At 39.3% G+C, this 25,239-nt stretch overlaps 1 protein-coding gene across 1 annotated transcript in view; it reads left to right on the top strand.

The window, feature by feature from the left end:
* SLC16A10 (solute carrier family 16 member 10) overlaps window positions 1–25,239 on the top strand; it is a 137,177-nt gene that overhangs the window by 75,743 nt on the left and 36,195 nt on the right. Inside the window, exons 2-3 of the mRNA XM_060030084.1 lie at window positions 11,264–11,408; window positions 21,243–21,705. Of these exons, the coding sequence (XP_059886067.1) occupies window positions 11,264–11,408; window positions 21,243–21,705 (608 nt within the window). The remainder of the gene's footprint in view (window positions 1–11,263; window positions 11,409–21,242; window positions 21,706–25,239) is intronic.

Here is a 25,239-nt window from a genome sequence, read left to right as displayed (position 1 = left end):
CCGTGGCATGTGGGATCTTCGCGGAACAGGGATCAAACTGTGTCCCTGGCATTGGCAGGCGGATTCTTAACCACTGTGCCACCAGGGAAGTCCCTGGATTATGTTTTTGATGTTGTATCTAAGAAATCTTTGCCTAACCCAAGGTCACAAAAGATTTTCTCCGATGTTTTCTTCTAGGCGTTTTATACTTTTCAGTTTCACATTTCAGTTTTGTGATCCATTTTGAGGTAATTTTAAAATATGGTATAAGGTAGGGATCACATTTCCTTCCTGTATTTCTGAAGCTGTGTTATATTAGATGTACATAAGCTTGTCGTTGTTATATCTTCCTGATGTGTTGAGACTTTTATCATTATGAAGTAGCCCTCTTTGTTTCTAGTAATACTACTTGTCTTGAGGTGTATTTTGTCTAATATTAGTACAGTCACTCCAGCGTACTTGGGGTTATTATTTACATGACATATCTTTTTTATTTCCAAGTTATTTGTGTATTTATATTTAAAGTGCATCTCTTTAAACAGAATATAATTGATGCTTGATTTTTTTTTATCCAGTTAGACAATATTGTCATTTGATTGGAGTCTTTATTTAATGTCATTACTGATATGGGTATATTTAGGTCTGACATTTTGCTGTTTGTTTTTTATGTCCCTCATCTGCCTCTTGTTCTTCTGTTCTTTCTCTTCTGCCTTCCTTTAATTAATTAACTAATTTTTAGTAATCAATTTTAATTTCTCTATTGGCTTTCAAGCTGTATCTCTTTGCATTTTTTAAAGTGCTTTCTCTAGGGATTACAACATACATCTCAGTGTATTTTAAGTTGATATGAAGTTGCTTCAGATGAAATATAGGAATCTTGTGGCAGTATATTTTCATTTACCTTCATCTTTAGCACTGTCGTTGTCATGTATATAGTACATCTGTATACGGTGTTATAATTTTTGCTTTAAACAGTCATATATCTTATAAAGAAATCATGAGAAAACAGTGTGTTGTGTGTGTTTGTATGTTTCAGTCCTTCCTTTGGACCCAAATTGCTAGCTGGTATCATTTCCCTTCAGTCTGTAGAACTTTCTTTAAGATTTCTTGCAGTGGAAATCTGGTGACAGAGTCTCTCAGTTTTTATTATCTGAAAATATCTTTATTTTGCCTTCACTTTTTTTTTTCTTTTTTGCAGTACACAGGCCTCTCACTGTTGAGGCCTCTCCCGTTGCGGAGCACAGGCTCTGGACGCGCAGGCTCAGCGGCCATGGCTCATGCGCCTAGCCGCTCCGCGGCATGTGGGATCTTCCCGGACTGGGGCACGAACCCGTGTCCCCTGCATCGGCAGGCGGACTCTCAACCACTGGGCCACCAGGGAAGCCCTGCTTTCACTTTTTGAAGGCTAGTAGCTGGTTGTAGAATTCATGATTGACAGTTTATTCTCTTTCAGCACTTTTAATATGACAGTTCTAGTGTCTTCTGTCCTCCATTAGTTCTTATGAGAAGCCAACTGATAATGGTATCTTTGTTCTCCCTCGGTATGTCGTTTTTCTCTGGATGCTTTCAGAATTGTCTTTTTATCTTTGGCATTCAGAAGATTAACCATGATGTGCTTAGGAATGGTTTGCTTAGAGTTTATACTGCTGGCATTTCTCTGAGCTTCTTAGATTTGTAAGTTAATGTTTTTCGTTTTGTTTTTGTAAGTTAATGTTTTTCACAAAATTTGTGATTTTGGGGTGGGGGGCATTATTTCTTCATATATACATATATATATATATACATTTTTTTTTTTTTTGCGGTACGCGGGCCTCTCACTGTTGTGGCCTCTCTCGTTGCGGAGCACAGGCTCCGGACGCACAGGCTCAGCGGCCATGGCTCACGGGCCCAGCCGCTCCGCGGCATGTGGGATCTTCCTGGACCGGGGCATGAACCCATGTACCCTGCATCGGCAGGTGGACTCTCAACCACTGTGCCACTGGGGAAGCCCTTCATATATTTTATTCTGCTCTTTTTTCTTTTCTTTTCTTTCCTTCCTTCCTCCCTTCCTCCCTTCTCCCTCCCTTCCCCCTCCCTCCCTTCCTTGTCTTTGTTGCTGTGTGTGGCTTTCTCTAGTTGCAGTGAGCGGGGACTACTCTTCATTGTGGTGCACGGGCTTCTCATTGCAGTGGCTTCACTTGTTGCAGAGCACGGGCTCTAGGCACGCAGACTTCAGTAGTTGTGGCTCATGGGCTCTAGAGCACAGGCTCAGTAGTTGTGGCACACGGGCTTAGTTGCTCTGCAGCATGTGGGATATTCCTGGACCAGGGCTCGAACCTGTGACCCCTGCATTGGCAGGTGGATTCTTAACCACTGCACCACCAGGGAAGCGCTTCTGCTCTTTTCTCTTTCTCTCTTTTCTAAGACTTCAGTTATATTTATGTTGGGCCTCTTGATTTTTTTTTTCTTTAACGATTTATTTATTTGTTTTACTTAGTTTTGTCTGCGTCAGGTCTTAGTTTTGGCACGTGGGATCTTCGTTGAGGCATGCAGGATCTGTCATTGTGGAACATGGGCTCTTCCTTGTGGTGCGCGGGCTTCTCTCTAGTTGTGGCATGTGGGTTTTCTCTTCTCTAGTGTGACGTGCAGGCTCCAGGGTGCATGGGCTCTGTAGTGTGTGGCACACGGGCTCTAGTTGAGGTGCGTGAGCTCAGTACTTGTGGCATGCGGAGCTGCCCTGCGGCATGTGAGATCTTAGTTCCCTGACCAGGGGTCAAACCTGCGTCCCCTGCATTTTAAGGTGGATTCTTTACCACTGGACCACCAGGGAAGTCCCTGGGCCTCTTGATTTTTGTCCTACAGGTCTCTAAGACTTTGTTCATTCTTTTTCAATATTATTTTTCTCTCTTTTCTGGGATTGGGTAATTTTTGTCTTCAAATTCCCAGATTCATTCTTAAGTTTTATCTCCAAGTTGCTAGTGATCCTATTGAAATGCATTTTTTTCAGCTGTTGTACTTTTCACCCCTAGAATTTCCATTTTTTTCTAGTTTACATTTCACTGTTGAGATTCACTATCTGTTCCCTCAATAAGACCATATTTTAACTTACTTCTTTGAAAATATTATCCTTTAATACTTCTAACATAATTGTAATAGACGTTTTGTAGTCTTTGTTTTCTGAATCCAACATCTTAGTCCATTCAGAGTCAATTAATATTGATTACCTGTTTCTTTTCATGTCTAGTAATTTTAGGTTCAATACTTGGACATTGTAGATAATATTTAAAGCAACTCTGGTTCCCTTGTGTTCTTCCAAGGGTTATTGAGTTTTTGTTCTTAGGAGGCAGTTAGTTTGCCTGGACTCAGACTGCAAAGTCTGTCTCTCTGTGCTAGGTAGCAGCTGCTATCTCTGTTCAGTTCATACAGTTTCCAACTGTTGCTTCTTTTCTTTTTCTCCATCTCTTGCTTTTCTTTAGTTTGACCCCTTACTAGTCTACCCAGCACCTGCATAGTTTGTTGATCCTCAGGAAAGCCCACAAACTTGTAATTCTTATTTCTTCCGGTTTCAGCTTCTCAAGTGTAAACTCTCCTCCAACTTCTGTTTTTAGACATTTTCCATTGTGTTTAAATAAGTCCCCCCCCCGCTACACACAGTTATTATCTGCAAGAGGAGTTACTTGACCACTTCACTCCGATGCCATTAACAGAAGTTGATAGCAAATAATTTAAAAACCACTCCTAAGTGACATATAACTACCAAATAACCTTTAGGGTGGCAATAAAATGGTCAAATCAAGTACAGTTTACTCATTCCTAAATTGTGTAGTTGCCAGAGAGCACCATGCTCCAAAAGTCATTGGGACTTTGTTAAATACTATTTTGCATTTTAATCTCAGTTTTCATTTTACATTTTTTTTTTTTTTTTTTTTTTTTTTGCGCTGTGCGGGCCTCTCACCGTTGTGGCCTCTCCTGCTGTGGAGCACAGGCTCCGGATGTGCAGGCTCAGCGGCCATGGCTCACGGGCCCAGCCACTCCGCAGCATGTGGGATCTTCCCGGACCGGGGCACGAACCCGTGTCCCCTGCATCGGCAGGCGGACTCTCAACCACTGCGCCACCAGGGAAGCCCCTAATCTCAGTTTTAATATATTGTTTCATTTTATTTGAGGCTGTTAGACCAAGGTTCAGATATTATAGAGCAGAGCTGTCTTGAAAGAGGCCAAGATCAAGTGGAAATGGGGGTTGGAGCTCTCAAAACAGGGCAAAAAAATATTTATCAACCTTAAAATAACTATAGTAAATCTTCCCTGTGGGTGTTTTCAATTGTAAACACTTTGTCCTTGCAGTCATTTACATCTGCATAATTATAACACCTGCAAGTGAAAATCTTTTAAAATATTAAACCTACCCACTTTCTCCGAGTGATTTGCATTCTCCTTTGGCCATGCACTGAGAGCTGAGGATTTGTTCTTAGTATGGAGTTGGAAACAAAGAGGGTCTGGATAGGGAAATTGGAAAGCTGATTGTTATGTTTTAAAAAAGATTTCCCAACCTGGCTATTTTTTGGATGTTTCTCTCTGTAACATCAAACACACATACATTCAAATAAGAGTATACAAGCACATTCTAAAGCCTTTCTTTCTTCTTTTTTTTTTTTTTAAGGGAAATGGGCTTTTGTATTATAGTTAACTTGAATCATAGAGGAGTGCCAACAACCTCAAAATCAATTCATTAGATACATGTGTACGCTGCTCCTCCAACAGTAGTAAATATATAAAGTACAATTCATTGAGAAATACCTAATGAGAAAGAGATCTACTATGAAGTCATTAGCATTTTAAAATGTATCCGTATTTTATTACTAACATACATTTGAGAAACAGTATTGCAAATGTGAAGAAGGTACAACAGTCTGTAACAATGTTTGCTGATTAGGGATTCCAAGCTGGTAAAATTTCAGGAGATCTTTAAGCCCTTCTTCATTACATATTTTTTGACATCTGTGTTTTTTAAGGTGATTAGCACATTCTGTATGGTGTTCTGGTTGGACCTCTATTTGCATATATGTTACTAGATGGAAATTATTGGAAGGTAGAGAAATCTTTTAGTTGTTTTTATATTCTCAGCAGCCTAGGATAGTGCCTAGAACATAATAGGCACTTTTACTCGGAAAAGTTGTTATTCCATATTTTAAATAGTACCTCTTCCATTGAAAAATATTTGCTCTTCAGCAACATTAGGAAACCCTGTGTGGGTGTTTGGTTGAATTACATAGAGGGATTAGGGCTAGTTTGCATTTTTTTAAACAAAAATTTTACCATGGTGGGTATAGTGACTATGTCTTCAGTTTCTCAGTTTCTGTTATTAATAATAATCATAGTCAGACTTGGAAGGGGTAAAAGAGAACAACAGTCTCTTTCATTTTTATGGTGTATAGCATAAAACCCATAAGACCTTGGATTCTTTGTCATGCCATGTTAAAATTTTACAAAAACGAGAAATTTTATGAGTTTACAGTGCCTAGTAATATATTCATTCAAGAATTAATTTCTTGGTCACCTAATCGATGATGAAGGAGTCAAGAATATACAGTGGAGAAAAGACAGCCTCTTCAATAAATGGTGCTGGGGAAACTGGACAGCTACATGTAAAATAATGAAATTAGAACATTCCCTAACACCATACACAAAAATAAGTTCAAAATGGATTAAAAACCTAAATGTAAGGCCGGACATTATAAAACTCTTAGGTGAAAACATAGGCAGAACACTCTTTGACATAAATCGCAGCAAGATCTTTTTTGGCCCACCTCCTAGAGTAATGAAAATAAAAACAAAAGTAAACAAATGGGATCTAATTAAACTTAAAAGTGTTTGCATAGGAAAGGAAACCATAAATAAAAGAAAAAGACAACCCTCAGAATGGGAGAAAATATTTGCAAATGAAGCAACCAACAAGGGATTAATCTCCAAAATATACAGACAGCTCATGCAGCTCAATATCAAGAAAACAACCCAATCAAAAAACGGGTGGAAGATCTAAATAGACATTTCTCCAAAGGAGACATATAGATGGCCAAAAAGCACATGAAATGATGTTCAACATCACTGATTATTAGAGAAACGCAAATCAAAGCTACAATGAGGTATCACCTCACACTGGTCAGAATGGGCATCATAAAAAAATCTACAAATGGGGACTTCCCTGGTGACGCAGTGGATAAGACTCCGCACTCCCAATGCAGGGGGCCCTCGTTCGATTGCTGGTCAGGGAACTAGATCCCACACACTCACTACAGCTAAGGAGCCCGCCTGCCACAGCTAAGACCTGGCACAACCAAATAAATAAATAAATATTTTTAAAAGACCCTACAAACAATAAATGCTGGAGAGGGTGTGGAGAAAAGGGAACTCTCCTACACTGTTGGTGGGGATATAAATTGGTAGCCACTATGGAGAACAGTATGGAGGTTCCTTAAAAAACTAAAAATAGAGCTACCATATGACCCAGCAATTTCACTCCTGGGCATATATTCAGAGAAAATCATAATTTGAGAAGATACATGTACCCCCAATGTTCACTGCAGCACTGTTTACCATAGCCAGGACATGGAAACAACCTAAATGTCCATCAACAGAGGAATGGATAAAGAAGATGTGGTACATATATACAGTAGAATATTAGTCATAAAAAAGAACAACATAATGCCATTTGCAGCAACATGGATGGACCTAGAGATTGTCATACTGAGTGAAGTAAGTCAGACACAGAAAGACAAATATCATATGATATTGCTTATATGTGGAATCTTAAAAAAAAAAAAGGGTACAAATGAACTTATTTACAAAGCAGAAGTAGAGTCACAGATGTGGAAAACAAACTTATGGTTACCAGGGGATAAGAGGGGAAGGGATAAATTGGAAGATTGAGATTGACATACACACACTACTATATATAAAATAGATAACTGATAAGAACCTGCTGTATAGGACAGTGAACTCTACTCAGTACTCTCTGTAATGGCCTATATGGGAAAAGAATATTAGAAAAAAAGAGTGGATATATGTATATGTATATGTATAACTGATTCATTTTGCAGTACACCTGAAACTAACACAACATTGTAAACCAACTATACTCCAATAAAAGTTTTTTAAAAAATGAATTTCTTGAATTTCCTGGTGGTCTAATGGTTAGGACTACCTGCTTCCACTGCAGGGGGCATGGGTTCAGTCCCTGGTTCGGGAAGTTAAGATCCCGCATGCAGTGCAGTGCAGCCAAAAATTAAAAAAAAAAAAAAGAGTCTCGCTTAATCTTCACAAGAATTAATTTCTTCTTGAATTTGCTCAGAAGATAGACCTAACCTCATCTGTTCCTAATTTTTATTGTAACATAAGATGTTGGGGAGGGGCTTCCCTGGTGGCGCAGTGGTTGAGAATCTGCCTGCCAATGCAGGGGACACGGGTTCGAGCCCTGGTCTGGGAAGATCCCACATGTCGCGGAGCAACTAGGCCCGTGAGCCACAACTACTGGGCCTGCGCATCTGGAGCCTGTGACCTGCAACAAGAGAGGCTGCGACAGTGAAAGGCCCACACACCGCAATGAAGAGTAGCCCCCGCTTGCCGCAACTAGAGAAAGCCCTCACACAGAAGCGAAGACCCAACACAGCCAAGAATAAATAAATAAATTTATTTTTAAAAAAAAATGATGTTGGGGGACTTCCCTGGCGGTCCAGTGGTTAAGACTCCCCACTTCCACTGCAGGGGCACGGGTTCCGTCACTGGTCGGGGAACTAAGATCCTGCATGCCGCGTGGTGTGGCCAAAAATTAAAAAAAGAAAAAAAAGATGTTGGAACTTTAGCAGAGGCATTAAGGTACAAGAGTGTGAAATTTGGAAGTGGGGTATTTCATGTTCAAGAACCAGTTAGAGGCTCTAAAACACATAAGAAGGATACTTAAGGGTCATGGAAGAACATTTTGTGAGGATTCTTTTAAAAATTATGCTGTTGCTTCCCCCCCCACACACACACCATGGGAGAACTGGGGGTACAGACTCACTTGATATCTAGTGAGAGGAGCTCTAGAGGGACCACTTAGAGATTTAAAGAATTCTCTTCAGTTAGCGGGTACAGAGGACTGAGGTCTGGATCCCCTGAGAAATCCGTCAAGGAGAGAACTGTAGCTGGCTGACTGCTCCCACAGCAAGAGGTAGGCTGTGTTGGAATTTGCCTACACTCCAGTGTTTGTCCAGGCAAAGGAAATATGAATACTTCCTGCAGAGCAGAGGCAGGCCTAGTGGAGGAGAGAGGCGGCCTGGAGCTGTTTTAATTCCTGCCCAAATAAACTGCCTAGAAGGGCAATGAGGCTCCAACAGTGAGTCTTTTAAGTGACAGCCAAAAAGCCAGGAGGAGAATGAACTATCCACTGAACTGTCCACGTCGGTAGAGCTATAGCCAGAAGAAACTCTGAGGTGAGACTCTGAAGAACCCACAGAAGTGCATCTGAGGAAAAGAGTCCACTTCAGACATCACCAGACAGGCCTTTTGGCAGGACCTCTTAAGTTGGAATCTCATTGCCTTCCGTCTCCCAGCACTCCTCTCTCTCATATCCACTTTGGAGACAACAGCAGCTAGGGAAGGGGAGAAGGGTCATGGAAAAGACATAGCTGAGCTTACTCTTTTCCCAGCTGGGGGTGGGAAATGAGATTTGATTACCTAGTGAAGATTGGTTTGTAACCTAAAGTGACTGTAGGACTTTGTTACTTAGCACTGGCTAGAAGAAACGTGTGGGCCTGCTGAGTGGTCATCCAGTGCCGGGGGAACATTTTCTCCCTGCATACATTTTAAGAGGATAGCCGAGACAAAAATAAAGTTATATTTGATTATATCCTGCAGTTAGTGCATGTTCAGTGGACATAAAAATTCTGTAAAAATTTTCACGTTTGGCATTGCAGTAGTCCGAAATCTATGGTAATGCATTAAGCCTTGTTTTTATTCTTGAAAAGTGCCTTGACTTATGTGAGCATTACATGCAATGCTGCTGTATGTTCTTAGATTTCTTTTTTTTTGGCCGGACCACACGGAATGCGGGATCGTAGTTTCCTGGGATCGAACCCGTGCCCCCTGCAGTGGAAATGCGGTGTCCTCCTAACCACTGGACCTCCAGGGAATTCCGCTCTTGGATTTCTTAAAGTGGGCTCCAATTTAGTGTTGGTGTTTCACTTAATTGTAAAAGCACCTTTATCCAAAAATAAAGGTTAGGATGCTATTCTTCTAGTCTGCCTAGGTTGTTTCATAAACAGGATAGATGACTAAACTTTTTTTGAATAAGATTAAATTATTATAAATCAGTGACATTTTTATATAACATAGACTAAAAAATTTGCACTTCTCCTTGAGCAAGCCCATACTAAACAGCTCTGCACATCTGGGGTTGAGGTTGTGCTAGTTCATCTGGCCAATCGCCTCTCTGCTCTCCACTTCTGAATTCCCCCACCAGCACCTAAGCCAAGACTGCATTGTTTGTACAGTCTCTTCATTGTGTGTGTGTGTGTTTTATTGAAGTGTAGTTGATTTACAGTGTTGTACCAATCTCTGTTGTACAGCAAAGTGACTCAGTTATACACATATAGACTTTCTTTTTTTATATATTCTTTTCCATTATGGTTTATCACAGGATATTGAATATAGTTCCCTGTGCTATACATTAGGACCTTGTTGTTTATCCATTCTAAATGTGGTAGTTTGCGTCTACCAACCCCAAACTCCCAGTCAATCCCTCTCCATCTTCCCTCCTCCTTGGCAACCACAAGTCTGTTTTCTATGTCTATGAGTCTGTTTCTGTTTTGTAGATAGGTTCATTTGTGCCATATTTTAGATTCCACATATAACTGATATCATATGGTATTTGTCTTTCTCTTTCTGACTTCACTTAGTATGATAATCTCTATTTGCATCCCATTGTGTTTTGTTTTAAGATCATAGTCTCCTTTCTGGTAAGGGAAGAAAGAAAAGAGAATTATGGCTGATTAAAATATACATAATTAAAAAAATAATTTAAAAGGTAAGAAGGCAAAGAATTAAATGAAATTGTTAGTCTGGTGAAGATCCATTTGGACCACATTATTAAGAAATGGGCATTAGCACAGGATCTGGACTTAATTCCTTTGCTGAGGAAATAGAGTAATATACTAGTAGACTGTCAGAGCTGGATGGAGCATTGGAGATCATCTGTTTCATTTTATAAGACAATTTGTTGTTGTTAAAACTCTGAATTATTAATTGTTCCTGTGCTAGATGCAGAGGTTTAGATACATTTTCTCTAATCCTTAATAATTCTGGAAAAGTCTGTGTTCAATTCCCTTTCCAGATGAGAAAACAGACTCAGAGGAAGTGACCTGCTGAAGGATATATTGTATTTACAGAGATGGGGGATTTGGACCCAGGTCTGTTTGTTTTATAGCTCATGTTCACTTAGGCCCCACTAGTTTATATACTTTTTAAGAATTTACAGACTTGATATCCTATAAGATCACTCATTTCTTGGGCACAAATTTATGATCATTTGTACTCAGTATGTTTCTCTTTTTGGCTTTCCTTTTGTTTTGGTCTTTACAGATCAGAACAGGAAATTATGACCTGATTCTTAAATCTTTTCTATTGTGAAAGATAGCATACTTTCAGAAAAGAAGATAAAATGTATGTATGGTTTTATAAGTAAAGTGAATACACAGTAACTGTTACCCAGGTCAACAAACAGCCTACCTGTGTACTACTTTATTCCTTTAACAAAAGCACAAAGCCCAGACTCTAGACAAATGTTCAGTTCTTATCTACTGGGTCCAGATGGTTATAATTCCTTTTTCTCCCCTGAGTTTCACCACTGTATTGAGTTTGGTGGTCATCATTTCTTTGCAGTTTGATCACCTAGGCATGTGTTCCTAAACGTATCTCAATTTTTTGAAATAAATTTCTTTCCATAGATTAGAAGTTGCTTAAAATTAACCATAGATACCAGGATAGAGATTAATAGTGATTAGGTCACAGGAGAATGTTTGATTTATTTAAGAATACAAACTTTTTAAGAGTTCCATTAAACACAAATAATTGCTTTGCTAATTATAATTAGTATTGGTCAGTCCTTTCATCTGTGATTCAGATTTGTTACTTATTCCAACTTCCCCCCATTCATCAATCTGGGTAATACCTTTTCTGCATTAATACTGTTCTGAATATGTATTATATCTTATTAGGTAAGGACAAATAGAATTTACCATGTCATAATGTCCCTTTGTTTCCTCTTTTACAGCATGGGTAAGTTCTCTCTCCATGGGGATGATTTTCTTCTGCTGCCCAATTGTCAGCGTCTTCACAGACGTGTTTGGTTGCCGGAGAACAGCTGTCGTGGGTGCTGCTGTTGGATTTGTTGGACTCGTATCAAGTTCTTTTGTAAGGTAAGGACTTGGCTTCTTCATGTCACTTTTCAAAAACTGTTAGCTACCTTAAAGATTTCCTTTTAGAAACTTTGCTGTTTACAAGGAAAAATCCTCCTTTTCAGTACTTAAACTAAGCAGCGTCACTTAACGCATTGTTGTCTACAGCAGCAAATCAGAGCTTGTGAATTTGAATGCTTCTGCTTGCAGTGCCTCAGAGTTAGATGTCAGTCAGGATACATATGTTCTCTGGAGCCAAGAAAAAATGTTTCTCCTTTTGTTTTTTCCATTCACAGAAGAATCTTAACTCATAACAGTAAGTTGTCTAAAACAATGGGCTTAGTTTATGGTCAGCTCAGTCTGAGCCCCAAAGGGTACGAGAAGTGGTATCTTGAAGTGGTTGTTCATAGGCTTGATATGAAATATTTTTATTAATGAAATCCAGACTTTGCTATTTATTTCAACCCAGGTAGAGAATTCCTGTCTGCATTCTTTATTTTATTTTATTTATTTATTTTTAAAACTTTATTTTTTTTATACAGCAGGTTCTTATTAGTTATCCATTTCATACTTATTAGTGTATACATGTCAATCCCAATCTCCCAATTCATCACATTACCACCCTACCCCCTGCCACTCTCCCCTCTGGTGTCCATACGTTTGGTCTCTACATCTGCGTCTCTGCCCTGCACACCAGTTGATCTGTACCATTTTTCTGGGTTCCACATATATGCGTTAATATACGATATTTGTTTTTCTCTTTCTCACTTAACTTCACTCTGTATGACAGTCTCTAGATCCATCCACGTCTCTACAAATGACCCAATTTCATTCCTTTTTATGGTTGAGTAATATTCCATTGTATAAATGTACCACATCTTCTTTATCCATTTGTCTGTCGATGGGCATTTAGGTTGCTTCCATGACCTGGCTGTTGTAAATAGTGCTGCAGTGAACATTGAGGTGCATGTGTCTTTTTGAATTATGGTTTTCTCTGGGTATATGCCCAGTAGTGGGATTGCTGGGTCATATGGTAATTCTATTTTTAGTTTTTTAAGGAACCTCCATACTGTTCTCCATAGTGGCTGTATCAATTTACATTCCCACCAACAGTGCAAGAGGGTTCCCTTTTCTCCACACCCTCTCCAGCATTTGTTGTTTGTAGATTTTCTGATGATGCCCATTCTAACTGGTGTGAGGTGATACCTCATTGTGGTTTTGATTTGCATTTCTCTAATAATTAGTGATGTTGAGTAGCTTTTCATGTGCTTCTTGGCCATCTGTATGTCTTCTTTGGAGAAATGTCTGTTTAGGTCTTCTGCCCATTTTTGGATTGGGTTGTTTGTTTCTTAAATATTGAGCTGCATGAGTTGTTTATATATTTTAGAGATTTATATATTTATAAATCTTTTTAGAGATTAATCCCTTGTCCGTTGATTCATTTGCAAATATTTTCTCTCATTCTGAGGGTTGTCTTTTTGTCTTGTTTGTAGTTTCCTTTGCCTTGCAAAAGCTTTTAAGTTTCATTAGGTCCCATTTGTTTATTTTTGTTTTTATTTCCATTACTCTAGGAGGTAGATCAAAAAAGATCTTGCAGTGATTTATGTCAAAGAGTGTTCTTCCTGTGTTTTCCTCTAAGAGTTTTATAGTGTCTGATCTTACATTTAGGTCTTTAATCGTTTTGACTTTATTTTTGTGTATGGTGTCAGGGAGTGTTCTAATTTCATTCTTTTACATATAGTTGTCCAGTTTTCCCAGCACCACTTATTGAAGAAGCTGTCTTTTCTCCATTGTATATCTGTGCCTCCTTTGTCATAGATTAGTTGACCAAAGGTGCGTGGGTTTATCTCTGGGCTTTCTATCCTGTTCCATTGGTCTATAGTTCTGTTTTTGTGCCAGTACCATATTGTCTTGATTACTGTAGCTTTGTAGTATAGTCTGAAGTCAGGGAGTCTGATTCCTCCAGCTCCATTTTTTTCCCTAAGGCTGCTTTGGCTATTCGGGGTCTTTTGTGTCTCCATACAAATTTTAAGATTTTTTATTCTAGTTCTGTAAAAAAAAAAAAAAGCCATTGGTAATTTGATAGGGATTGCACTGAATCTGTAGATTGCTTTGGGTAGTATAGTCATTTTCACAATATTGATTCCTCCAATCTAAGAACATGGTATATCTCTTCATCTGTTTGTATCATCTTTAATTTCTTTCATCAGTGTCTTACAGTTTTCTGAGTACAGGTCTTTTACCTCCTTAGGTAGGTTTATTCCTAGGTACTTTATTCTTTTTGTTGCAGTGGTAAATGGGAGTGTTTCCTTAATTTCTCTTTCAGATTTTTCATCATTAGTGTATAGGAATGCAAGAGATTTCTACGCATTAATTTTGTATCCCGCTATTCTACCAGATTCATTGATTAGCTCTAGTCGTTTTCTGGTGGCATATTTAGGATTCTCTACGTATAGTACCATGTCATCTGTAAACAGTGACTGTTTTACTTCTTCTTTTCCAATTTGTATTCCTTTTATTTCTTTTTCTTCTCTGATTGCCATGGCTAGGACTTCCAAAACTATGTTGAATAATAGTGGCAAGAGTGGACATCCTTGTCTTGTTCCTGATCTTAGAGAAAATGCTTTCAGTTTTTCACCATTGAGAATGATGTTTGCTATGGGTTTATCATATATGGCCTTTATTATGTTGAGGTAGTTTCCCTGTGTGCCCACTTTCTGGAGAGTTTTTATCACAAATGGCTGTTGAATTTTGTAAAAAGCTTTTTCTGCATCTATTGAGATGATCATATGGTTTTTATTCTTCAGTTTGGTAATATGGTGTATCACATTGATTTGCGTATATTGCAGAATCCTTGTATCCCTGGGATAAATCCCACTTGATCAAGGTGTATGATCCTTTTAATGTGTTGTTGGATTCTGTTTGCTACGATTTTGTTGAGGATTGTTGCGTCTGTATTCATTAGTGATATTAGTCTGTAATTTTCTTTTTTTGTAGTATCTTTGTCTGGTTTTGGTATCAGGGTGATGGTGGCCTCATAGAATGAGTTTGGGAGTGTTCCTTCCTCTGCAATATTTTGGAAGAGTTTGAGAAGGATAGGTGTTAGCTCTTCTCTAAATGTTTGATAGAATTCACTGGTGAAGCCATCTGGTCCTGCACTTTGGTTTGTTGGAAGATTTTTTTTTTTCTTTTGCGGTATGCGGGCCTCTCACTGTTGTGGCCTCTCGTGTTGCGGAGCACAGGCTCCGGATGTGCAGACTCAGCGGCCATGGCTCACGGGCCCAGCCGCTCCGTGGGATGTGGGATCTTCCTGGACCGGGGCACGAACCCGTGTCCCCTGCATCTGCAGGTGGACTGTCAACCACTGTGCCACCAGGGAAGCCCTGTTGGAAGATTTTAAATCACAGTTTCAATTTCATTACTTGTGAGTGGTCTGTTCATATCTTCTGTTTCTTCCTGGTTCAGTCTTGGAAGTTTTAACCTTTCTAAGAATTTGTCCATTTCTTCCAGGTTGTCCATTTTATTGGCATAGAGTTGCTTGTAGCAGTCTCTTAGGATGCTTTGTATTTCTGCAGTGTCTGTTGTAACTTCTATTTCATTTCTAATTTTATTGATTTGAGTCCTCTCGCTCTTTTTCTTGATGAGTCTGGCTAAAGGTTCATCAGTTTTGTTTATCTTCTCAGAGAACCGGCTTTTTGTTTTATTGATCTTTGCTGTTGTTTTCTTTGTTTCTATTTCATTTATTTCTGCTCTGATCTTTATGATTTCTTTCCTTCTACTAACTTTGGGTTTGTTTGCTCTTTCTCTAGTTCTTTTACGTATAACGTTAGATTGTTTATTTGAGGTTTTTCTTGTTTCTTGAGTTAGGCTTGTATTGCTATAAACTTCCCTCTTAGAACTGCTTTTGCTGCATCCCATAGGTTTTGGATCATCGTGTTTTCATTGTCATTTGTCTCTAGGTATTTTTTGATTTCCTCTTTGATTTCTTCTGTGATCTCTTGGTTATTTAGTAACGTATTGTTTAGCCTCCATGTGTTTGTGTTTTTTACATTTTTTTCCCTGTAATTTATTTCTAATCTCATAGTGTTGTGGTCAGAAAAGATGCTTGATATGATTTCAGTTTTCTTAAATTTACTGAGGCTTGATTTGTGACCGAAGATGTGATCTAGCCTGGAGAATGTTCTGTGCACACTTGAGAAGAAAGTGTAATCTGCTGTTTTTGGATGGAATGTCCTATAAATATCAGTGAAATCTATCTGGTCTATTGTGTCATTTAAAGCTTTTGTTTCCTTATTTATTTTCATTTTGGATGATCTGTCCATTGGTGTAAGTGAGGTGTTAAAGTCCCCAACTATTTTGTGTTACTTTCGATTTCCTCTTTTACATCTGTAGCAGTTGCCTTATGTATTGAGGTGCTCCTACGTTGGGTGCATAAATATTTACAACTGTTATATCTTCTTCTTGGATAGATCCCTTGATCATTATTTAGTGTCCTTCCTTGTCTCTTGTAACATTCTTTATTTTAAAGTCTGTTTTGTCTGATATGAGTATTGCTACTGCAGCTTTCTTTTGATTTCCGTTTGCACTGAATATCTTTTTCCATCCCCTCACTTTCAGTCTGAATATGTCCCTAGGTCTGAAGTGGGTCTCTTGTAGACAGCATATATATGGGTCTTGTTTTTGTATCCATTCAGTGAGCTTGTGTCGTTTGGTTGGAGCATTTAATCCATTCACATTTAAGGTAATTATTGATATATATGTTCCTATTACCATTTTCTTTTGTTTGTTTTTGTTTTTTTTGCGGTACGCGGGCCTCTCACTGCTGTGGCCTCTCCCGTTGCGGAGTACAGGCTCCAGACACACAGGCTCCGGACGTGCAGGCTCCAGATACGCAGGCTCAGCTGCCATGGCTTACGGGCCTAGCTGCTCCACGGCATGTGGGATCCTCCCAGACCAGGGCACGAACCCGTGTCCCCTGCATCGGCAGGCGGACTCTCAACCACTGTGCCACCAGGGAAGCCCATATTACCATTTTCTTAATTGTTATGGGTTTGTTTTTGTAGGTCCTTTTCTTCTCTTGTGTTTCCCACTTAGAGAAGTTCCTTTGGCATCTGTTGCAGAGCTGGTTTGGTGGTGCTGAATTTTCTTAGCTTTTGCTTGTCTGTAAAGCTTTTGATTTCTCCATCGAATCTGAATGACATCCTTTCTGGGTAGAGTAATCTTGGTAGTAGGTTCTTCCCTTTCATCATCACTTTAAATATATCATGCCACTACCTTCTGGCTTGTAGAGTTTCTGCTGAGAAATCAGCTGTTCACCTTCTGGGAGTTCCCTTGTATGTTATTTGTCATTTTTCCCTTGTTGCTTTCAATAATTTTTCTTTGTCTTTAATTTTTGTCAGCTTGATTACTGTGTGTCTTGGCGTGTTTCTCCTTGGGTTTATCCTGCCTGGGACTCTTTTTAAAAATAGAACAATGCTGAAATTTAAAAAGATCATGACAAAATGAAGTGGTCAAATGCAGCTTAAAATAAAACACTCTTTTCCCTGTGTCTGTTAAAAGCTGTTGTGCACTGCAGAGGAACTAACTGCAAAGAGCTGGTGGGCATATTACCATAGAAGCACCTCTCCCTCCAGCTCCAGTTCTACCTGTAAATACCCTTTCATTGTCAGAATAATCCCCAGTTAGTGAAACACTGGTTTAATAGGTAGGTCTGGCTAACAGGAGGTGATTAACAAGAAAAACCTTAAGATGATTTTCATCCTGTCTCTACTTTAGTAGTTAATTTTCATCCTGTGCCTTTCTTTTCCCTAGCTATCTTCGTGCTCTAGTTGAAAAGCATTATTGTGGTTATTAGAAAAAAAAATCAAACTTATGTTGCTTGCCATCTTTATTTTTTTTTAATTTATTTTATTTTTGGCTGCTTGGGTTTTCTTTGTTGCTTGTGGGCTTTCTCTAGTTTTGGCGAGTGGGGGCTACTCCTCGTTGCGGTGCGTGGGCTTCTCATTTCAGTGGCTTCTCTTGTCGCGGAGCATGGGCTCTAGGCACGTGGGCTTCAATAGTTGTGACACACGGGCTCAGTAGTTATGGCTCACTGGCTCTAGAGCGCAGGCTCAGTAGTTGTGGCACGTGGGCTTAGTTGCTCCACGGCATGTGGGATCTTCCTGGACCAGGGCTTGAACCTGTGTCTGCTGCATTGGCAGGTGGATTCTTAACCACTGTGCCAACAGGGAAGCCCCTACCCTGTTTTTTTTTTTGCAGTACACGGGCCTCTCACTGTTGAGGCCTCTCCCACTGCGGAGCACAGGCTCCGGACGCGCAGGCTCAGCGGCCATGGCTCCCGGGCCCAGCCGCTCCGCGGAATGTGGGATCTTCCCGGACTGGGGCACGAACCCATGTCCCCTGCATTGGCAGGCGGACTCTCAACCACTGCGCCACCAGGGAAGCCCTATTTTTATTTTATTTTTTTGTTCCTGTAATCTTTATTTATTTGTTTATTTATTTTGGTTGCACCACGCAACATATAGGATCTTAGTTCCCCAACCATAGATCAAACCCAGGCCCACTACAGTGGAAGCATGGCATCCTAACCACTGGACCGCCAGGGAATTCCCGCCATGTTTATTTTTAAATATTTAAGATTTATCAACAGAATCCTTGGTTTGCTAATTTTACCCCCATTCTCCCCATATATGCCCCTTTCTGAACTCTAGAGTGAGCCTCTTTCTTTCACCTAACTTAGACATTTTATTTGGCTTCTAAACAATTATTTATTTATTTATTTTTGGCTGCGTTGGGTCTTCGTTTCTGTGCGCGGGGTGTCTCTAGTTGTGGCGAGCGGGGGCTACTCTGTTGCGGTGCGTGGGCTTCTCATTGCTGTGGCTTCTCTTGTTGTGGAGCATGGGCTCTAGAGCGCAGGCTTCAGTACTTGTGGCACGCAGGCTCAGTAGTTGTGGCGCACAGGCTTAGTTGCTCCACAGCATGTGGGATCTTCCTGGACCAGGGCATGAACCTGTGTTCCCTGCATTGGCAGGCGGAGTCTCAACCACCGTGCCGCCAGGGAAGTCCCTAAACAATTATTTTAATTTTTTGTTAGAAAATAAATATTCTACCTTTAAAGTGCCTTTGTGTTTTGTTTTTTTTTTCTTCTTCTAAAGTTTTTTTTTAAAGAAACAAAACCCAGTTTTGTTTGGAATAAGATTCTGCTTAGGTAGCTCTGTGAGATCATTTACTTTTAGTTCTTCTTTATCAGTAATACAGCATGGCGTGATAACCACCTTGTCAGATACCCACTTGGTCTGGAAGCTTCCAGGTACCCATTGTCAGTATTCTTAGCGCTTGCTGGTGTTAACACTCAGACTTTGGTGGAGAGAGAAACTAAGAGATAGAAAATCTATGTAACTTATTACCTAATTTGGTAGACAAAACACATATACACAAACCTGCTTACAGCAAGCAGTGTTTCTCAAATAGTTTTGACCGCTGAGAAATAAAAATTATGAAATGTATTTTACATTGTGACCTAGTTCTTCCTTTCTCTTTCCCTCCCCCATCCCCACCCCTAACTAAAACAAAATGTCTTGAAGCCATCTTTACCTTACTGTATGTAATGTTGTCATGTTTTCTATTCAGTTTCATTATTTAACCCCCCACCGATCAAAAGCTGCCAGACTTTCAGAACAATACACAGGCGCAAGGGGGAGATGTAGTGTAAATTCCAAGTGTCAAACAGTGGACCAACCCTCTTTTCCTCTAGTTCAAGTTCTGCCTTTTTAGGAAAGCCTTCTCTAGCACCCCCAGGTTGCATCAGTGTCTCTTCTTGGAATTCTTTTTCCACACATATTTGATATCTTTACTGATTTACACTGTACTTATTCAGTTGTCATACTTCAATAGTTTGAACCACCTGTTACTAAGGTGAAAACTTAGAAGTAAAAAAGGTTCCAGCAGCAGTGAAAATGCCATCACAAAGCTTATGTACTTTACTATGTGGGAGAGATACAAAGTTAATCTTACCCAGCACTCTCTGTTTAAATGTTGTGCAAAAGAATGTCTGTGATTTATGTCAGTGGCTCTCTGGTTTTCCAACTGACAGCTTTATAATAATGTGGTATAATTGTGTAGATACTGGTGTTCATGATGATACTTTGCTGTCAATACTATTTTTAACATACACTTTGAAGAAGGCAGAGAAATGTATTTAGATTTAGATTCTTCCTTTAAAATTGTTAAATAAAAATAAATTAGCACCTTAAGAAGTAAGTTGTAGTTACCTGGAAAACTACTTACGTGCAGAAACTGATGCAGAATGAGTGAAGTATTATTTATATTTTGTTCTGTATTCTTATTATCTGGCGTAGATGTCTTGTTTCACTAAGCAGACTAGAAGTAGGGCATAACCACATTTTAAATATTCTTTTCACCAAGTATCTGGAGCATAGTAGCTGTTAAATATATGTTTATTGAATAGAGTGGAGTTTCAGTAAAGAGTGATCAGAGTGAGGTAGGGTTAATCTGGGAGAGTCTGGGAGTGGCTCTTGAGCCTGATTTGAAGATGGTTCTAACTGTGGATTAATAGAGGGGGAAAGGGCATCTCAGGGAGAGAGAATTGACAACCTGCCTTAATTTTATCAGATTCTAGAATTCCTTGTGATTACCTCAGCATATTGCTAGGCTAGAATTATTGTCCAAAATTTAATTATTAACCAACTTTATCTATCTTAGTTTCTAATAAATAGCTTGCCTTTACTACTGATAAACAGCCTTTTGAATTGAACTTTTCAAAAGAAAAAAACTTTAGTTTTCTTTCACTCCTTACCTTAAATGTTTCAAAGAATGTGATGCTGTATGTTCCTTTACTGTTTTGTTTTTTTACTTTCTTCCATCTGCAGCCTCCTCTTGCTTCAGCCCTCTCTTTTTATTTTTCTTTTTTTTTTTTTGCCCCACCGTGAGGCTTGTGGGATCTTAGCTCCCTGACCAGAGATCGAATTCAGGCCCTCTCGGCAGTGAGAATGAGGGGTCGTAACCACTGGGCCGCCAGGGAATTCCCTGTGTTCATTTACTTTCATAAGAAGTGTATAATTAAGTTATTTGGTTAAAATAAAGAATTCTTAATCCTTTATTATTTTTTTGAGACATACACGGCCCTAAAGCTTACAAACTGGGATCACTAGTGAACACACTTCATTTAGTATTCCTGCAATCAGAATATGATTTCTCCTTATCTTGCACAATACCAAGAACAGTGCAGTACAGGGCGAAGGTTGGTCTGCAGCCCTTAGGCCAGCAAAATGCAACAGAACTGCTCCCCTGTGCAAACGTTTGTGACATAACCTTGTGGAGAAAATATCAGATGCAGCCTTTTCTTTGAGTAGATTGCTTAGTAAGTGCCTGGGAAAACTCCATTAAAAAAGTGAGCTTTCATAGTTAAATTATACTTTTTAAACACTTTTATCACGACTAGTTTTTTTTTTAATTTTAATCATTGTCAGTTTTACTGAGGCCCTTCCTGGCACTGTCCTTTATTTCTGAGTTGCGGAGAACACAACAGTTTTTACCCAGTGCTGCATGGTTTGCCTGAAATCCATAGAAAGAGAAGGAGGAATCAAATCACTGATGACCTTAACGGTCATTTTTTCACATACTCAAGGCATTTTTTATTATCCGTTCACATTAAATTAAAATATTTCAGCATTGTATTCTTGACTTATTAAGTTTTTCACCTCTGTTTTTGGTTGATTTTTATTTGTAGAAAATACTTTGATTAACTGAAACCCAGTTTTAAAATAAGGTTTTATTCTACCAAGCACATGATAAAAATAATGAAAGCTGCTCTCCATCTTTTTCGTCTTTACACAGCTCCATCGAGCCTCTGTACCTGACCTATGGAATCATATTTGCCTGTGGCTGCTCCTTTGCCTACCAGCCTTCATTGGTCATTTTGGGACACTATTTCAAGAAGCGCCTTGGACTGGTGAATGGCATTGTCACCGCCGGCAGCAGTATCTTCACAATTTTGCTGCCTTTCCTTTTAAGGGTACTGACTGAGAGCGTGGGCCTCTTTTATACCCTGAGGGTCCTCTGCATCTTCATGTTTGTTCTCTTTCTGGCTGGCTTTACTTACCGACCTCTTGCTTCCAGTGCCAAAGATAAAGACAGTGGAACCAAAGGAGGCAACAGATTCTCCCTCTTTTCCAGGAGAAAGTTCAGTCCTCCAAAAAAAATTTTCAATTTTGCCATCTTCAAGGTGACAGCATATGCAGTGTGGGCAGTTGGAATACCACTTGCACTTTTTGGATACTTTGTGCCTTATGTTCACTTGGTAAGTATGCTTCTCTGGCGTTGCTGGTAATGGATATTATTATTTCATACACAAAAACTTCTTAGAAGAGCAATAGAGATCAGGTTGAAGTTGGCCTTAAATAATTATCTTGTTTGTAATTCAGGGACTCTTGAAATTCAAGGTCTGCTAAGATGAGGTCATCACATCATCAGATCATTAAACAGATAATATGTTTCATGGTGTGTTTTGGTATTTTTAGAAATCGCCAAACCTACACAAACAAAAACAAGTTCTTTAAAAAAAAAAGACTAAAATGTTGGAACAAATGTCATCAGTACAAAAAATTTGATAGGTCACTTTTCCTTCAAGTGGCTTACAAATCATAATCAGGGACAAAGATGGTGCAATGATTTTGTCAACATCAATAAATTATTCTTCAACAGAAGGGTACAAAAATTAAGTAAATAGTAAAAGCCAACGGCCTTGACACAAAGAAACATTTTGTCTGCTTGTGGGACACTTCTGAGAAAATGGAAATTCTACTCAGAGGATTATTTGAGAAATGTTAGCAAGTTCCAAATGATGGGAGAGAGCAAGGGTTTCACAGGAAATTAGGATTTCAAGTGCTCAAGCACTTTATTATCATCATTATTATTATTTTTGTTTGATAGGTACGAAATGGATTTATTTAGAGAGAAACACATTCCACAGAGTGTGGGCCACCTCAGAAGGCAAGTGCGGCCTCAAGCACTTTATATTGTTTGTTTATATTGCGAAGGCAAATTTTGGCCTCTTTATAATGAAATAAGAGTAAGCAGTGTCTAAAGTATTTGCCCCTGGCAGAATTTCCTCAGAAGTGCTTATTATTGGGCTTCCCTGGTGGCACAGTGGTTGAGAGTCTGCCTGCTGATGCAGGGGACATGGGTTTGTGACCCGGTCCGGGAAGATCCCACTTGCCGCGGAGCGGCTGGGCCTGTGAGCCATGGCCACTGAGCCTGCGCGTCCGGAGCCTGTGCTCTGCAATGGGAGAGGCCACAACAGTGAGAGGCCCGCGTACCGTAAAAAAAAAAAAAAAAAAAAGGTGCTTATTATTATGTTTCTTCCTTCTTTCTTACTGTTATGACTGAAAATGTATATACAGTTCAACATAGTTGATAAATGATCAACAAAAATGGTAGTGGGATAAGTTTTTCTTTTGTGTGTATACTGTGTGTGTGACTTGAAGCCTTTCTAGCTTTCAGTCTACTTTTGGACATCTGTGCAATTTTTCTTTAGTTAAAGTTCTGGTGCAAGTTGGCAGTACAGTTCAGAGAATTACTGGGGTCAGGGGGTCAGCCAGTACACTACATCATCAGTCTTTTGTGGGTTCCTGTGCTTAGTTCAGAAAGGAATTAGGTCAAGGAAACCCAAAGAGGGGTGGTAGGCATGTCCTGTATCTAAGATAATTTTGAATTCTCAATTCTCCTTATTTTCTTTTTGCCAGAGGTATTGAGGAAGCAGCTGGGATGACCAGTGGGGAGAGAAGGAGAGGACTAGTTTTTAGTACTCTGAGCCACATGGCATTTTGCAGAGACTGAGGTACTAGGTAAAATGACCTAGTATGTGATGCTTGTCACATATGAAGTCTCTGGCTACATCTTGATCTGATAATCCATTTTCACACTTTTAGGAAGGCATAGCTGAACCATTTGAAGATATTTTTTAAAAAAATATATAGATCCATTGTGGAAAGATCAGCTTTACCAGTTACCTCTTCCATAGCTCTGTAGATAAGAAAGTGTTTGTTGTGTCCATCTCAGAGACGAGTAGATTATTTATTTATTTATTTATTTAAATGCCTGCTGTGTTTTTTTTTTTTTTGGCCACGCCCTGAGGCTTGCGGGATCTTAGTTCCCCTACCAGGGATTGAACGCAGGCCCCTGGCAGTGAAAGCCTGGAGTCCTAACCACTGGACCCCCAGGGAATTCCCAAGTAGATTTTTATTTTCTTATTTTATAGTTCTTTTCATTTTTTTAATTTAATTTTTTGGCTGCACTGCACAGCATGTGGGATCTTAGTTCCCAGACCAGGGATCGAATCTGCGCCCCCTGTAGTGGAAGTGCGGAGTCTTTAACAACTGGAACCACCAAGGAAGTCCCCCGAGTAGATTTTTAAAAAATTCTCTTTGTTACTATAAGGTGAACACAGTCAGAGAAATCTGTACGTCAGCTTTGCTAGTATGTGACATTTACTAAAAGACAAGTGGTAGGTGATTATCTAGCTATTTCTGGTAATATAATTTGTAAATTAATTTCACATATATTATTATTTCATTTGACCTTCACAGTAAACTTGTGAGGTAGGCAAAATAATATTAGCTCATGTTTTACAGAGTGGAAAACAGATCCATCATTAACAGAGATGTTAAGTGGCTTCCCAAGAATCACATATCAGCAGAGCAGGGGCTGGTTCCCTTCCGCTGTGCTTACTTGGTAGCAAATCTAGCACAGTCTTAGCCTGGGGCATATTGGCTCCCGTCCCTGGATATACTGCTAGATATGTCCATCTTACTGAGGGGGATGTGAGTATGCGTAAGGAAATTTAATAAATATGTTATTGGTCTTTTTCTTAAAGTAAATGAAATTTCACAGTGAGTAACGAGTTAGACCGTGTTATAGTTACTACTGTCGTCAGGAGGCTGTAATTCAGATAGTACACAAAACAATGGGTCTCTGTTAACTCGGATAACAAATCAGGCCTTATTCTGCTCTCCCTCCTTCCGGGCACGTTTTCTTACAAAATGTGTTGATATTTTCATTTGGGATTTTCCCCCTTTTGAACTGTAATGGCACTAAAGCCACGTTGGAAAGGAAACACCAGACAGTTAAATGTCATGGAGGCTGTTTAAATCTCATGTTTGATGGGTACACTGAGTTTGTCACTGTGTTGTAATTTAAGGTTTGGATTACGGATACTTAATCCCAGGCTTCATGCAATGGGACACCACTTACTTTCCTCCTTAGAGGGGGAAAAGGTGTCTCAAATTTTTCCAAAGACTAGTAGATGTTCAATTCATGTTAAACCCTTTACTGGGTGTTGAAGGGAATATGCATGTAAGGCGTAAGAACCTGTTCTGAAGGAGCATAAAATCTAGTACATGTAATAATATAAACAATTATAGTTTATAAAGGACTTTTACATACATTATCTTACATAATCTTCACCACAATGCAGTACCTATAATGTATTGTCCTCATTTCATGGATGAGAAGAATGAGGCACTGAGAAGTTTAGAAACTTGCCCAGGGTCACAAGACACAGCAGCTGGTAATTATTAGTGTTATACTTTCATGCAAGAGGTAGTACTGCATAGTGGGTAAAAGTAAAGGCTCTGAAGTAAAAGAGATCTGGGTTTAAAAGCTGGTTTTGTCCCCTACTAGTTGTGTAACCTTGGGTAACACACTCTAAGCATCAGTTTCTACATCTATAAAATAGGGATAGACCCAATTTTGCAGAGTTGTTGTAGGATGAGAGAAAATGTCTGTAAAGCATCTATTCAGTTCTGGTATAAAAATAAGAGTTATTTAAATTTCA

The sequence above is a fragment of the Delphinus delphis genome, chromosome 14 (assembly GCF_949987515.2).
Source record: "Delphinus delphis chromosome 14, mDelDel1.2, whole genome shotgun sequence".
NCBI classification, from domain to species: Eukaryota; Metazoa; Chordata; class Mammalia; order Artiodactyla; family Delphinidae; genus Delphinus; species Delphinus delphis.
The sequence above is the reverse complement of the archived record's forward strand: the minus strand, read 5'-3'. Positions and strand labels throughout refer to the sequence as shown.